The sequence below is a fragment of the Phragmites australis genome, chromosome 8, assembly GCF_958298935.1.
Source record: "Phragmites australis chromosome 8, lpPhrAust1.1, whole genome shotgun sequence".
NCBI classification, from domain to species: Eukaryota; Viridiplantae; Streptophyta; class Magnoliopsida; order Poales; family Poaceae; genus Phragmites; species Phragmites australis.
This window is the reverse complement of record NC_084928.1, coordinates 3,456,356-3,473,213: the sequence shown is the minus strand read 5'-3', so window position 1 is coordinate 3,473,213 and position 16,858 is coordinate 3,456,356. Positions and strand designations below refer to the sequence as shown.

At 48.6% G+C, this 16,858-nt stretch overlaps 3 protein-coding genes and 1 pseudogene across 3 annotated transcripts; 3 read left to right on the top strand and 1 right to left on the bottom strand.

Moving 5' to 3' along the window:
* Nucleotides 1–4,239: 4,239 nt before the first annotated feature.
* Nucleotides 4,240–6,749, top strand: LOC133926303 (putative receptor protein kinase ZmPK1). The gene has a single exon (XM_062372159.1). It carries the CDS (start codon nt 4,245–4,247, stop codon nt 6,603–6,605), a length of 2,361 nt encoding a protein of 786 aa, XP_062228143.1. The 5' UTR covers nt 4,240–4,244; the 3' UTR covers nt 6,606–6,749.
* Nucleotides 5,962–12,114, bottom strand: LOC133926304 (protein ALP1-like). The gene is made up of 2 exons (XM_062372160.1): nt 10,818–12,114; nt 5,962–6,115 (listed from the first exon to the last, which is right to left on the bottom strand). Exon 1 carries the CDS (start codon nt 11,969–11,971, stop codon nt 10,823–10,825), a length of 1,149 nt encoding a protein of 382 aa, XP_062228144.1. The 5' UTR covers nt 11,972–12,114; the 3' UTR covers nt 5,962–6,115; nt 10,818–10,822.
* LOC133927527 (putative receptor protein kinase ZmPK1) lies at nt 8,035–10,471 on the top strand (annotated as a pseudogene).
* A 1,702-nt stretch (nt 12,115–13,816) lies between the features above and the next one.
* Nucleotides 13,817–15,221, top strand: LOC133925774 (uncharacterized). Its single transcript, XM_062371526.1, has 2 exons — nt 13,817–14,476; nt 14,528–15,221. Exons 1-2 carry the CDS (start codon nt 13,817–13,819, stop codon nt 14,966–14,968), a joined length of 1,101 nt encoding a protein of 366 aa, XP_062227510.1. The 3' UTR covers nt 14,969–15,221.
* Nucleotides 15,222–16,858: the final 1,637 nt, after the last annotated feature.

Genomic DNA, 16,858 nt, shown 5'->3' with positions numbered 1-16,858 from the left:
CCTCATCAACAACATCATAACCTGGAGGAGCACTCACCGCGTCGGGACGGTCAACACCCAACCCTGTGGCGCAAACCAAAACCATCGGCCAGGTATGATCCGATCAGGTAAAAGAGTACCCAGAAACTAATCGGGTGTGTTGTTTCTTCGAGCAGGTTCAACCCGAGGACGAACAGAGGGGTCCACACTTTGCCCTTCTGATATAGGTAACAACCACTTCTTATTGGGTACCAAGACATTAGAAAGGTAACCCTCTCCTCCCCCGGTACTGACCACCCATCTATAGGAAGGGGGAATCTTTATCCTACTTTGTAGGATTTCAAGGCGCCACGGGTGCAGTACTGGTCCCTAAGCGAGGCACGCTTCCACCAACCAAGAACGAATGAGCACATGATCCTGCATCGTCAGGTACATGGTTCAATTATATTTTTCCAATTAGTAATAGCATTACGGAGTATGAGGGCTTCTTATCTGGAACGCGAGCAGCACTCGCACAGAGGGAGTAACACCTATTAGTGATGAGGGACTCGCTACTGGGTGCGACCCTAGTGCCAAAGGGTTTTCTAGTGCTCAGACTAGACAATGATGACATACCACTCCGAAATAAGAAAGCTAGAGTGACACGCCATTGACCAGGAAGTCACGTATGTCCATCGCAATGACTACTTCCTTGGCAATTGGGTTGGTCCATCTGGCCTCTTCTTGCGAACCTCGGAGTCTTTGGGAAAAAGATTTACACGACCACCCACCGCGGTCTCGGACCAACGTGGAAGGGATGCTCCACTGGGAAACGGAACACCAAAGGCAACACCTTTGAAGGCAACGCCTCCCTTAGTGTGGACATTATGTGGTCGCCCTGCTCGATTCGGGTACGATCCGGATGGATCAGATCTTGGACTGCCTTCAGAATCAAGCAGCCCCTGACGACGATGTGTCAGCGGAAAGGGTCACGCGGGCAGACCGCGAGAATCCTCCTTGTTAGAGGGATGCCTCTACCACTAAGGTTGCAACGACTCTTTACTGAAATACATCGCTCAGGATAGGGGGAGCACAGCGTTCCCTAACATCCTCAGAGGCATACCCTCCAGGATGCTTGTATTCAGGTGAAATGGTGCGAGTCATGCTAGTACCACGACCGAAATGCCAACATACCAGCCCAGACACTACAAACCATACCACTCTCTCGGTCTTTCACTGTCTGGGGGTTCGACATCGTGGGACCGTTCCCTAAAGCGCCAGACGGTTTTAAATTCCTATGCGTGGCAGTCGACAAGTCCACGAAGTGGATCGAACCCGAGCCCGTTAGGGAGATCACCGCCACAACAGCGATTAAGGTCCATATGAGCGCTGGTAGTGCGGCTTGACAGTCTAAGTCACATAAATACGGACAACGGAACTAGATTCTCCAGTTGGGAATCGCACGCTGGTCGCCTCGAACAGCCAGCCATCTGGGCCTGACCAAGTGGCCGGGTGAGGACGAAGATAAAAACTCGAGCGAAGAGTTCCGCGAACATGCTCTAAGGCTTGAGCAGCCTGGTCCCAACAAGGTCTTAAGCGCTGCCACGACCATTAGGCGCGGGAAGGGCACTGGTCATGGTGACCTCGACCTGGGTTCAGTCCAAGGCCGGGCAGGTTGTAATAGGCTCCTCTCAGGGAGGGAGGGGTGCTCCAAAGTGACATGTAGTTCCCCGGCCTAACGGGGTCAGATTAGCCAGGGTGGTCGATCGCAAATTACACAACCCGCGAAACGCCGATCCTATGTATGAGGCTGCTTGGCAACGAGCGTGTTTTTCTATTTTGCAGGACCTTCCAGACGAGCGTGGACATGACTTGTAAGTGTTTCAAATCCAAGAAACCAAGCTTTCTGTGTTGCAGGACTTCACAGACAAACGCGAACTCCCACCAAATTGTAAGCATTTCCGTTCTAAGAACTTGATCGCCTGGTCGGTAGTTTCTTCCGCCGACCTGGCAGTCGGGGGCTAAAACTATTAGGATATTTGATTTATATTCTTGCAGCCAGATCTGTTTAGCCAACTCGCTCATGTTGATGGGACGAGATCCAAAAATTGACCGCTCGCAAGCAGCTAGGGGGATGACACCCGAGGATTAACGACCACAATGCCACAAGCCTTAGCTCGGGTCAAGCGCTGGTCGCCACCAAAAGGCTTGTCGGGCTAAAGGTCATCCTTAGTGCCAGAACCTAGGTAGCGAGCAGGTCGACGCGATCCTCCCTAGGCATTACGAGCACTCCGAGGCTGCTCGCTGCCCAAGCACAGAAAAAATCCATATAAAGACAAGCATCCTTCATTACAAAGCGACCACTCGAATGAGACCTAGGGATTGGCTCTAGACGACTCTGGGATAATACTCCTAGGACCCAAAGATACCCCTAAGTGGGTCGAATCGGACGGTCCAAAGGCAGGAACAAACGGCATACAAAAATGAGTCGGCACATGCGCCGAGCTCCTCCGTGGTCATCCGAGTGCCTTCAAAACCAGCACCAACTACCAGCAAGAGGTCCAGGTCAGGGAAGTGGTCGCGGATGCAAGCGAGGGCAAGGCAAGCGCTGGAGACCCGACCTCAAAAAGGTGGTCGCCGACGACCTCATGAATCCTCTGCTCGAGGCCACCTGCCTCCTCGGAGGCCGCCAGAAACCACTCAATGTGACCGGTCACGGTGTTCCCAGGTGTCGGATGAACCTGAACACCGGAGGACCGAAGAAGGAGTCGAAGGGGGTAAAGGCCTGGCTAAGATGATCGTAGAATGTCACTCGCCGCTCATCGCTCTCCTTGATCATCTGCTCTAGGTCTTTCTACACTGTCGACAGATCCTCCCGACAACGACGAATGCGGTCGTAGAATTCCTCTCTCCGTATGACGCTTTCCCTGGTCACCCGCTCTAGATCCCTCTGCACCGTGAGTAGCTCCTCCCGGCAGGTTGATTAAGAAACATGTCGTAAGCCACACAGGAGTCAGCTGGTCGAGTCTTGCATGAGTAACCTGGGATCAGCACGTGGCTCAAGTGGTCAGAATAACAAACCTTGATGGTCGCTCGGCGTACTCGCTCGCTCGACCACAAGCCCCAGCTCGCGTTCGGCTGCCGCCTCCAAAATACGCCGGTCGGCAGGATCATCGGAGGATTGATCGGGGGTTCTGCGAGGGCTTAGGGGCTAGTCGGCGTAGGTGGGGCTCGGTAGAGGCGGATGGTTCGGACACTCTAGAAACTCTATGACCATAACGACACAAACTCATCAGAGAACAAAAAGCGGGAGGCTCCATTTGAATATATTACAAAACAAAAGTTACAATCAAATTTTTTACTCCTCGGTGGCCTCCACCCGGAAGACAGAAGTCACGCAGTCCACCGCTCCTTGACACTCTCACTGCAGCCTCTCCTCAGCTTCAGGTCCGATGACCACGACTCCCTCCCAGACAAGGTCCAGGTTGAAGTTGTGGTCGTGACTATGGTAGCACTAGAAAATGTACTTCGATGCTGCAAAATATTATGCCGATCTCCATCTACATCTCCATCACTGTAGCATTTTTTTTTTTGCCGATCGTCCCATGCGGCAAACAGCTCCAGCAGCTCCTCTTTCGTGCTGCTACCGTGACGGGGGAGGTGAGAGGTATCTTAAATTTAAGGTATTCTCTCCTTCCCTTATTACTGTTCATAGAGACTGATAGGTGAATTTGAAAGGAAGAGAAGAGTCACGTAAGGTAGGAAATAAAATAGCTGTTGGAGATAGAAATAATAATAAATGCTGTAACAATATTATAGAGAATAAATTTTTAAAATATTCGTTGAAAATGCCTAAAGTCGAGTTGACTCCTTAAAAAAATGAAGTCGCGTCTTTGCTTGTTGGCTTCTTTAAATCCAAGCAATGGTCCGCGACAGAAAGTGACCGTGACTTAACTCAATACAGATTAAACAAGCTCCTACAGCATAAAACAGCAACTACGCTGACAGAGTTCCTGCCCGTTCGTTCAAAACTAAAGAAAATAGAACAGCAACGACGGCGACTGTCTTTATCTGCTAAAAATTTCGGTATCGCTGTCCTGGACGGACGGGTTCAGTGATTGGCCGTGTAGTCCCTGTCTTAGCTCGTGCTGCAGTAGATGCTATAGCAATAGAAACCACGTAAAAGTCCACACGACCACACGTCAATTATTGGCTCTGGCTCTGGACAGGTGATATATATGACTCCAGCTACGCACTGGTTTCTTGTGAATGATAGCCAAGAAGCCATGGCCATGAGAGAAATCTACATCTCCACAGGACTGATCTCCTTCCTTCTCATGTCCTCCGCTGCTCTTGCAAGCGACCAAAGCTACCTTGCTAGAGGCTCTACCATCTCCACCCAGGATGACACCACCACTATCCTAGTGTCGCCCAATGGCGCCTTCTCCTGCGGCTTCTACAAGGTGGCGACTAACGCCTTCACCTTCTCCATCTGGTTCTCCAGGTCGTCCGGCAAGACCGTTGCCTGGACGGCCAACCGCGACGCCCCGGTGAACGGCAAGGGCTCCAAGCTCACCTTCCGGAAGGACGGGAACGGGAGCTTGGCCCTTCTTGACTACGATGGCACAACAGTATGGAGCACCAACACAACTGCGAGTCGCGCCAACCGTGCAATGCTCCTCGACACTGGCGACCTTGTCGTCATGGATCCAGATGGTCATCACCTCTGGAGGAGCTTCGACTCACCAACCGACACGCTTCTGCCATTGCAACCGATGACTCGGAACACTAAGCTGGTATCTGCGTCTGCTATGGGTTTGCTCTATTCAGGTTCCTACACCTTTTACTTTAACAGGGCCCATGTTTTGAGTCTTATCTACAATGGCCCTCAGGTTAGTAGCGTATATTGGCCTAATACTTACGACGAATCATGGGGGGGAAATATGACTACTTATAACAGCAGCCAATATGGGATTCTTGACCAGAAGGGACAATTTGTGGCTAGTGACAATCTTCATTTTGAAGCGTCTGATCTTGATCAGGAGGTCATGAGGAGGCTGACTCTGGACTATGACGGCAACCTTAGGCTGTATAGCCTAGACGCTACCAGTGGCAACTGGTCCGTCTCTTGGATGGCGTTCTCTCGACTCTGTCAAATACATGGAGTGTGCGGCATTAATAGCCTCTGCACATACAGACCGGAGCCATGTTCTTGCCTTGAAGGCTATGAGATAGTTGAACCAAGCGACTGGAGCAAAGGGTGCAGGCCCAACATAAAAAGCACAGCCAACCAAGATTTTGCATTTAGGAAGCTGCCAGGACCAGATTTATGGGGTTACGACGTCGACTATGCCGAACAGGTGCCATTGTGGAAGTGCAGAGAAATGTGCCTGGGCAATGACAACTGCCATGCTTTTGGTTACTTGAATGGATCAGGCCAATGTCATCTGAAGGCCTTGCTCATCAGTGGCAAGAATATCAGAGGACCATATATTGATATCTATCTGAAAATACCCACGGTGGTGTTAACTTCACAGGAATCACCTTCTAGAATAAAACATGCTTGCAAAGTCACTGAAATAGAGGCGCCTTCACCGACAACGTTCAAGTTTGGCTACTTCCTATCTTCTGCATTGACCCTGCTTGTCATTGAAGTCACGTTAATCCTAGTAGGGTGTTGGATTGTACACAAATGGGAGAGAAGACCAGAGATTACAGACGAAGGCTACACGATAATTTCCAGCCAGTTCCGAAGGTTCAGCTACAAAGAGTTACAGAAGGCGACCAAGTGTTTCCAGGAAGAGCTAGGAAGTGGCGGATCAGGAGCGGTTTACAAGGGAGTCCTTGATGATGAAAGGAAGGTCGCAGTGAAGAAGCTAAAAGATGTGATTCAGGGAGAGCAAGAGTTCAGGTCTGAACTTAGTGTCATCGGAAGAATTTATCATATGAATTTGGTGAGAATTTGGGGGTTTTGTGCTGAGAAGGCCCACCGTCTCGTGGTTTCTGAGTTTGTTGAGAATGGTTCTCTAGACAGAGTTCTGTTTGAGAATCAGAACTTATCTCCTGTGCTGCAATGGAGCCAAAGGTACAATATTGCACTTGGGGTAGCAAAAGGACTGGCCTATCTCCACCATGAATGTCTTGAATGGATCGTGCACTGCGATATCAAACCAGAGAACATATTGTTAGATGAAAACTTCGAGCCCAAGATTGCGGATTTTGGATTGGTGAAACTATTAGGTCGAGGAGCAGGAGCACAAATGTTGTCAAGAGTGCATGGGACTAGAGGGTACATTGCACCAGAATGGGCTCTAAACCTTCCAATCACTGGCAAGGCTGATGTTTACAGCTATGGAGTAGTGCTTCTTGAGTTAGTAACGGGGATGCGGGTTTCCACCCAGGTGGTTGTGGGTGACGGGGAGGTGGAAATGGCTGTTAGATGCTCTGCTGAGATTCTTAAAGAGCAAATGGCAAGCAAAGATCGGTCATGGCTCCTGGAGTTTGTCGATTGCAGATTGGGTGGAGATTTTGACTATTCACAAGCAGCTATGATGGTGAAGATAGCAGTGTCATGTGTAGAAGAGGAGAGGAGAAGACGACCAAGCATGAGCCATGTCGTTGAAGCTCTACTTTCACTGGTAGAATAATGTCTAGTGCTATTGTTCTAGCTAGCTGATGTGCCTACTATGAGAGAATAATGATGTGCTGTTGCCCAGAAATGCTACTGGGAGCCTTATGCCAATCTTATGTAAGATGCCTAGATAATTATCTTATGTAATGAACTAGAGAACTATCTTTGTAATAAATCTAGATTACTGTTTGAAGATCCAATATTCTTAATATGAGTATTATTTCACTTGGTTTAATTGTTTAGATACTTTGGTCTGCATACACTTCCACTGTACCTTTACAAATTCTGTGATCCTAGCAAAATAGATGATTGCATATAGTTATACTGAAAAATAATGCAAAAATATTTACAGTCGACTCTAGCAAGATGCGTCAAGTGATAGTATTTCTTTCTACTTGTTTCACTGGGTAAGCAACAAACTAAAGAACCCAATGGAATAAAAATATCCAGCGCTACACAAATATATGAGAGGTCACGAATGTATCACTGCACCAGTAAATGCCAGTATACAATAAACTTGAAGTAGCAAAAGTTGGCCCCTGCTCCATCTAAGACAAAATGCAGCAATGAGGTGACAAGGAATGAGTTAAGGCATCACAATTCACACCATGATCAGCGTTGTCGGGTTACTTCAGTAATGCCGTCCTTGACAGGTTGCCTTGAGGCACTGGCCAAGTCCAGATCCTGGCCATAAGGCCACAACTATAGCACTGGTCAGTCTATGTCCAAGGCACATGCTATATACCGAACATCATATGGCATTATAGCTAGGCGGCTAGCAATGGAAACAAGGTTCTGGTTTTTGCTTATTGGCTACTTGCTCGATGCATTGAAGGTTATGCGAGGAAGCAATGGTCCGCGACACTTAAATGCAGGGAATTAATTTGATACACTGTAAAATCTACAGTATACACTATACAGCACCAGGAATTCTTTTGTTAGGAAAGCACATCAGAAAGACGAAGTAGATTGAAGAACAAGAGACAGATTTTTTGCATGCAAAACCCTTGGGGAAAAAACCACAAGCACGCTACAGCGATGGTCACTGTATAAAAGGAGAATTGCAAAACAGGCGATTTTGCAAATAATGTGCGGCTACAGAGGTATAGAAGGGGTACAGAAACAAATTAGAGTCGAATACAGAAACAAGTTTGAAAGACGCGCAGATCCATCACCATCAACAGAATTCGGATCACATAGTCAACTGTTTTTGGCCTCACAGTCTTCAGTGGGTTAAAGGATTGACCGATTAGTCCCTTTACTAGCTACTAGTACAGTAGTACTCACTTACATGCTACAGAAATTCAGAAATTTTGAAGCAAACAGAAAGTCAAAAATAGAGGGCACCTGAAGCCGCCAAGGCATCTTTTGGCTCTTGATGCACACATCTGCTATAAATGACTCTCGCCCACATTAGTTTCCTTCTTCATGCTTGCCAAGTAGCTATGGCCATGAGAGACATCTTCTTTCTCACCAGATTCATGTCCTTCCTTTTCATGTCCTCCATTGCTCTTGCAAACGATCAAAGGTACCTTGCTAGAGGCTCCACCATCTCCACCCAGGATGACACCACCACCATCCTAGTGTCTCCCAATGGCGCCTTCTCATGTGGCTTCTACAAGGTGGCTACCAACGCCTTCACCTTTTCCATCTGGTTCTCCTGGTCATCTGGCAAGACCGTTGCCTGGACGGCTAACCGCGATGCTCCGGTCAACGGTAAGGGCTCCAGGCTCATCTTCCGGTTGAATAGGGGGTTGGCCCTTCTTGACTACGATGGCACAGAAGTGTGGAGCACTAACTCAACTGCATCTCGCACCAACCGTGCAATGCTTCTCGACAGCGGCAACCTTGTCATCATGAATCCAGAGGGTCATCACCTCTGCTCTGCCATTGCGACACGCTTCTGTCATTGCGACCGATGACTCAGAATACTAAATTGGTATCTGCTTCTGCCACGGGTTTGCTGTATTCAGGCTTCTATGCCTTCTATTTTGGCAGTAACAATATACTAACTCCTATTTACAATGGTCCTGAGATTAGTAGCATATATTGGCCTGATCCATACTTCATGCCGTGGGATAATGGTAGGACTACTTATAACAGTAGCCGATACGGGGTTCTTGACCAGACAGGCCATTTTGTGGCTAGTGACCAACTTGAATTTGAAGCTTCTGATCTTGGTGATGAGATTATGAGGAGGTTAACTCTTGACTACGACGGTAACCTTAGGTTGTATAGCCTAAACACAACCAGTGGCAATTGGGCGGTCTCTTGGATGGCACTCCCTCGACTCTGCAATATACATGGATTGTGCGGAGCAAACAGCTTGTGCAGATACAGACCGGAGCTAGAGTCATGTTCTTGCCTTGAAGGCTTTGAGATGATTGAACCAAATGACTGGAGCAAAGGGTGCAGGCGCAAGACTAATACCGCGGCCAACCATGACTATTCATTTAGGAAGCTTCCTGCAATGCACTTATGGGGGTATGACTTAAACTACTAAGAATTGGTGCCATTGTGGATCTGCAGGAAGATGTGCTTGGACAATGCTGACTGCCAAGCTTTTGGTTACCGGAAGGGAACAGGTTAATGTTATCCTAAGGTCTTGCTTCTCAATGGCAGAAACTTCCCAGATCCTTACAATGATATCTATCTGAAAGTTCCCAAGGCAGCATTGCAAGAATTGGCTGCTGGACTAACCCATCCTCGCAGAATTACTGAAAAAGAAGTCAATCCCTCATCACGAATGCTTGAGTATGGTGCTTCCAGGTTCAAGTTTGGCTACTTCCTATCTTCTGCATTGACATTGCTCGTCATTGAAGTGACTTCAATCATAGTCGGGTGTTGGATTGTTTACAAATGGGAGAGAAGACTAGAGATTATGGACGAAGGCTACATGATCATTTCCAGCCAGTTCCGAAGGTTCAGCTACAATGAGTTACATAAGGCAACCAAGTGTTTCCAGGAAGAGCTCGGAAGTGGCGCGTCTGGAGAGGTTTACAAGGGAGTCCTCGATGATGAAAGGACTAAATGATGTAGTCCAAGGAGACCAAGAGTTCAGGTCTGAGCTTAGCGTCATTGGAAGAATTTATCATATGAATCTGGTGAGAGTTTGGGGTTTTTGTGCTGAGCAGACTCACAAGCTCTTGGTTTCTGAATTTGTTGAGAATGGTTCATTAGACAGACTTCTTTTCAATTGTCATAACTTAACTTCTGTGCTGCAATGGAGCCAAAGGTACAATATTGCACTTGGGGTAGCAAAAGGACTGGCCTATCTCCACCATGAATGGATCGTGCATTGTGATGTCGAACCAGAGAACATATTGTTAGATAAAGACTTTGAACCATAAATTGCAGATTTTGGATTGGTGAAACTACTAAGTCGAGGAGCAGGAGTACAAATGTTGTCAAGAGTGCATGGGACTAGAGGGTACATTGCACCAGAGTGGGCTCTAAATCTTCCGATCACCGGCAAGGCCGATGTTTACAGCTATGGTGTAGTGCTCCTCAAGTTAGTGAAAGGGGTTCGGGTTTCCAGTTGGGTGGTTAAGTGCGAGGGGGAGGTGGAAATGTCTGTTCGATGCTCTGCTGAGATTCTCAAAGAGACTGGATGGAGAATTCAACTACTTACAAGCAGCCATGATGTTAAAGATAGTAGTGTCATGCGTGGAAGAGGAGAGGAGCAGAAGACCTAGCATGAACCATGTCCTTGAAACTCTGGTTTCACTAGTGGAATAATGTCGAGTAATGTAATTCCTTTTTTTTTTCTAGCTGGCTGATGTGCCCTTTCACTAACTCGAGAGGCACTACACCATAGCACCACAGAATGGTTACTGGGACTGGGAGCGTTGTCCCTATCTTGTGTAAGTCTAAAGAACTGTATGAAGATATAATCTCCTTAACAAGGAGTAATAGTATTTCCTTCAGACAAATATGGATAATTTGTTCTGCATAAAATGCATCCACTTGCACTGTATATTTACATTATTTGATGAAGAAATGCCTAGAGATGGATATCAACAGACTAGATGAGTGCATATAAAATGTTAAATCTGCTGCAAACAAGTCAACACTAGTAAGGTGTGTCAAGTGATAGTCTAATTTCTTTTCTGTTTTATTGAGCAAGCAACAAAGTGGAGTGAAAAAGCCAATGAAATCAAAATATTCACCACTATACAGAATATATTATTAAAAGAATCAGGAATGAGAGACATTGTATAACAATCACCATTGCTAATCAGGCACTCGCAGGTCCCTCATTGTTGCTGCCAATGCTCTCCGCAACGCCAATGCACGCCCATCAACCTCGAATCCTTCTGCTCCAGCACCAGAGTCATCTCCCTGGCTCTGCATTCCCCCCAAATCACTCTCTGCCTCCTCCTCTTCCGGTGCCAATGCAGAGTAATCCTCCCTTGTCAGCAACACGTTGTGAAGCATGGCGCACGTCCCAATGCACGCCACAGCTGCACGAGGGCTCTCCTCCTCGCGGAGCCGCGCGATGGCCCCCCACCCCATAAGGCTCCGGACAGCGCGTCTCACCGGGCGGCACATTGCCTTGTGCGCAGCGTTGAACTCCGCCTCCGGGGAACCAGGCACCACGGGCCCCGGGAACGGCACCATGAGCCAGGGCAGCAGCGAGTACCCGCCCCCATCCCCAACCAAGTACTGCGTGGAGTCAAGCACCCTCCCCTGCTCGACCTCCTGGTAGAAAGACGACAGCCTGAGCACCTCGAGGTCGGTGCGGTTGCCGCGGAAGCCGGCGGCGAGGGAGAGGACACGGGAGGAGGTGCCCACCACGAGCTGCGCGGCGAGCGGGCCAGTCGGGCCGGAGAAGCGCACGCAGCCGAGAGCGCCGCGGCAGGAGGGGAGCGAGGCGGCGGACGAGGAGGAGGACGAGGTACAGCTCGGCTCGGAGGGGAAGGCGAGCCAGAAGCGGAAGTTGGCGAGGAGCACGCGGCGGAGGCGGCAGGAGGCGGCGCGCGGGGCCGAGGGAGGGACGCGGAAGAGCGCCGCGAGCGCCGGGTAGGGCAGGCCCGACGCGAGGCGCGCGAGCGCGAGCGCAAGGATCACCGCGGACGGGAGGGAGGGGTGGGAGAGGAGCGGGTCGAGGAGGCCCGAGAGAAAGTGGAAGGTGGGCGCCGAGACGCGGAACGCAAGCGGGAAGTGGTCCGGGCTCGTCGGCGGCAGCGGCAGCGGCGGTGGCTGCTCCAGGGGCGGGGCCGGCGGGTTGGGGTCGTCCGTGTCGGCGTCGGGGCCAGCGTCGGAGTCGTCACGCCGCCTGCGCTTGCGCGCGCGGGCGGCGGCCGAGGCGGGGTTGAGGACGAGGACGAGGAGCGCGGCGGCGGCGGCGGAGTGGGTGGTGAGGAGGGGCGGGGGCGTCATGGATAGGCGCGGGTGCGGCTGGAGCGCATGGTGGTGGTGGTGGTAGTGGTGCGGTGGTTGAGCCGTCGGTGTTGCGGAATACGGGAGGATTTCGTTTGGAGCGGAGGCGATCGCAACGACGCGACATCATCGATGATGCCGCTTCCGCTTCCGTGCACGGTCGCCTTCGGCCGTTTGCGCCGGTTTGATTTGACGAAAAATTGATCGATTTCCGTAGAAATCTTGCGAACTTTTCCAAGTTTCAAAGATAGCCTCCGAGCCCGTTTGGATCGGAGAGTTTCTTAGTAAGAAATCCTTGCCTTTTACATGGAATATAGATTGCTCAAATCTCATGTCTCGTTCAGATCCAGCTCAACGGGCAGTTCAAAACGAAAATCTGAATTGTACAACAGACTACATTCTGAACCACATCAAAATATTCGAGTCAACTCATGCTGTCCTTTCGGAAAAATATTACGATATTCGACAAACGAAAGCATTAGGCTTTTCCAGTCTCAGAATCCTTTCCATAAACTACATTCTGAACTTCTGATCTAGAGCAATTTTGATAGTGGTTGCCTCGTATAAAGGGGGGCAGCTCCTTGCACGCAGTATGGCTTACGCTGCTGGTTGAAAAACATATCGTAGCGCATTGCAGCCTCATTTACCTTCTAGATCTTCCATAGACCGTGAAATGTGCAACGGACAAGGATTACATGGTTTTCTAGTGTAAGTATTGCCCTGCTAAGTGAAGCATTCAGGTCGCTTCAAAAATAAAAGTTACTGTTGTGGTAACGGAGGTGAATAATTTGGAAAGCCTGCCTGTCAGCTAGGTTACTGAACTATGTCATCCTGCCTTCCGGACCTGACTTCAGTTTCCTCAGTAGTCAGTCACCACTTCCTAAGCTGCCAAAGATGGAAACGAAAGAAATGTCAGCTAATATCTTCAGGGCTTCTTTGAGAGTAGCAGAACATACTAAAAACATATCAGTTTAGATCAGGAAGCAAGTAGTTGCTTCGTCCTTTTTTTATCAAACTTAGCAATCGTAGCAGGCAGATCCATGGAAATAATTGTTGAGAAATCCTATATAATACTACTTACTTTATTGAGCTAGAGTGGTTATTAGTTCAGCTGCCTGAAGGAATATGCTTTTCCAGTCTATGCTGGAGGCCATGGAACAAATTCAATTCATAATTGCAAAGTGCAAGGAACTCATGTCGATCTACTCCATTTCTAAACGTCACGTAAATTTCATTCTTGACTACAATATATTTTTACAGGAAACCGAGTACTAAGACCTCAAGTATCAACAGTTTTCACAGTTGAATAAAATCCGCGCATTGTCTTCTACTCTTCTTAAATAGCATGCATGCCAACAAACAAGACAAGTCCACTCCGCATCGCCGTGCCACCGCAGTGCGGCCCTCGTCGGCCGCCCCCTCGTCTCGCGGCCCGTTGCCGCACGCCTCCTCCGCATCGCGCAGTCGCCGGCCCGATGCCGGTCAGCCGCCACCGCGCTAGCCAGCGCACGCGCGCGGCTCGGAGCCGCCGCCATCATCGCCCTCCTTCCCACCTGCACGCGCTCCTTTGCTGTCGCCGCTGGCCAAGTACTGCTCTGCTGTACCAGTACGACTCGGTTTGCTTGCTGCTTGCCAACCCAACTTGAAACTCTATAATGAGATCAACGGAACCAATCAACGCATGCGATTCCAGCAGCCTTTCCTGCACTTGCAGCGTCCGATTCCGGCTCGAGTCCGCGTGACACTGGCGATAAATTTCCAGGGGCGTCTCCCCTTGGCCTCCCAACACCGCCGCCTCCATCTCGACCTTTTCCTCTCGCCGCGCTTGGAACATCTTAATCTTGCATGATGACGGCGATCAAACGATCCCCGCCTTGGGCAGACCTGCAGCCAGAACTTCTGGGCCTTGTCCTCAGGCGGCTCCCCTCCCTAGCTGACCGTGTCCGACTACGAGCAGTGTGCCGCCCATGGCGTCGCGGTGCTCGGCTGGAGCCCCTGCCCCCTCCGCAGCCGTGGGTCACTCTCCTCGATGGGACCTTCCTTAGCATCCCAGGCGGTGAAATCCATCGCATGCCTGTACCAGAAGACGCTCGTGTCTGCCATGGATCCGTGGGTAGCTGGCTCTTCCTCGAGCACGTTGGTGGTGGGTGCTCACTGATGAATCCTTTCTCCAAGGATGTTGTGCAGCTTCCGACGGTAGACACCATTTGGCATCATGACAGGGTGCGTCCAATCTTCTTCAAGCTGGTGTTGCTCTCGTCCCTGGACCCATCACCAAATTCCATGTTTGCTGTACTGATCATGGACACTAGAGATAGGTGCATAATTTCTATTTGCCGGTCCCCGACTGCCACTGCATTCAGAGTGCCCGATCATGACTACATCCTTGACCTTGCATTTTTTGACGGAAAGTTGTATGCTCTCTCACTCAAGAATAAGCTATTTGTCCTCGAGATTGATTCGAGCTACGAAGGTAAGCCAAGAATCCCACCCATGAAATGCATAGTCGACTCCACCGATGATCTAGGGCCCACATTACGATCCTGTCTTAATAAGGGATATACATGTGTAGAGCTGTGTTACCTTGCTGAATCTAGTGGTAGATTGTTGTATGTAAGGCGACAGATTGGATTCTTTTTGCACAATAACAATAAGACAAACCATGCCCGTACTCTTTCATTTGAAGTCTTTGAGGCAGAATTGACTGCCGATTCTTGTGGTCAATGGAGACAGGTCAGTACTTTGGGAGGCCAAGCGCTCTTTATTGGCAAACACTCCAAGTCTCTCCCTGCTTCTGAATGTGGTGCTCAGGAGGATTGCATCTACTTCATGCATGACTACGCTAAGAGAAATTCTTATGCAGATCTTTTCTACGACTGCGGTGTGTTCAATATGAGAAATGGGATGATCACGCCTTTGTTGCCAAAGACTGCGGTGGTGCGGCCACAAGGCGACAAAGGGCGTCCGGCATGGTTTTTTCCTGCTGAAGCTATGTAATCCACATTCCAGCATAGCATGCTTTGTTGTTTGAGGACTAGCAGGAGGAGGCACACCAATGGTAGAGAGGCAGAGTAAAAATGATGTGTGTATTATGGTGGCGTAGCATAAGTTGATTTGATAACTAAGTATAACGGAGTGTTATATACTTATACAGAGTAGAATAGATATTGTAGATAGCATTAGACAATATTAGCATGTACTGATGTTATATGAATATCCTTATTAGCGCTCCACGATCTTTATCCTTGCAAGTGGCGGTTCTCAAAGTGAGCGGTTACATGTAAATGAATTGCACAGCTTATTGATAACTAAGTTTATTTGAGTTGGCCATGCTATTGGTGGTAATTGCCTACATCTTGGAATCAACATGAATCCACATTACGCAATTATGTGGGATTTCTACTACTTCAGATGAGATAATTGTAGTACGAAATCAATCAGATTCATACAATCATTACTCCACTAAAAGAGGGAAAAAGAAATTTCTACAATTGATCACATGTGCTGCAAGGTCTCAAAACGACAAGAACTTTCGACGGGCTCCGTGAGCGCGTTGGCGACGGTGCAGTAGGCCTCCTCACAGACGCCGCACAACCACCTCGGCCATCATGTGGAAGGTCGTCAAGGCGGAGGACGGAGACGCGGACGACGTCGTTGTTAGCCGACGACAGGTATCGCCCGTGTTACACTGACCGGAAGCGGTTTGAATTGGCCTTTCAGTTTCAGAACTTACAAACTGCTGAAAGCATTATGTGGGAAATGCTGAACGATTTCGCATAGTGACATTGGTTGTAGACTGTAGTTACCATCTTCATCTCTACTGGGTGATGATAAGAATATATGTTGCTGGTTTACTCTGTACCTTGCTCTAGACAAATTAAATATTTTTTTTAAACAAACCGGTAGAAGAACTGCCAATTATATTACTCCCTCATCCACAAATATAAGACCTATTTTATTTTGAAAACAATCATCTAAAGTAACTTTGACCATTAATCTCTTACAATATATTATCAAATGTTACAAAATCAACAGCATCTTAAAATACGAACCTGTTGAAATAATTTTTTATACTAAACATGCATACAATCTGACTAATTATCGGTCAAAACTTATAAAGTTTAACTTTTTCAAAATAAAATATATCTTACATTTATCGATGGAGGGAGTAAATAAGAAAAAAGTCTGACGGGCTGAATTGCTCGGTTAATTGAGAGAAAACCAAGCAAAAAATACCAGACACAACGGGCAACTATCTAGCTAAACTAGGTCTAGAGCACCACAGAGATGACATCGGCACTTGACCATCTATCTAGTGAGACTAGGCTTGAGATGGTCGAGAACACTCGCTAACAGAAGAGATCCGAATCCGCAGGGTGGGTCTCTCCTAAATGACGCCTCAAAGGAGGGCAAGATGCCAAAGACACCACTGCTGACCAATCTGAAACAATGTACATGTGTTTTCACCCGAAAACCCTCCTGTGATCAGCAGGAAATACCACAATACCACCTCCAAGAAGGGAATGACGCATGAGGGCGTCGCCAATGCTGGCATCGATGGGACGTCGAACTGGGCTTTCCGCCCGGTATTCCTAAACCCGCCTTGTCACCAAATTGAGCAATGCCAGACCCTAACCAAAGACTCGCTAACGCATCAGGCTTGAGACGGCCTAGACATTATAGCGGATCACCATCGCACGAAGTTTAAGAGAGAATAATAGAAGCAACGACATGATGAACCACAAGCTACCCGTGGTTAAGACTAACCACGGCGATCATGCAATACTAGGATCTCCGACCATCAACAAAGAAAGTCAGGATGAGAAGAGGCAGCAAGACGGGTGAAACATGGGAGCAATGGGCGTTGTCCACAACTTTACTCATGAG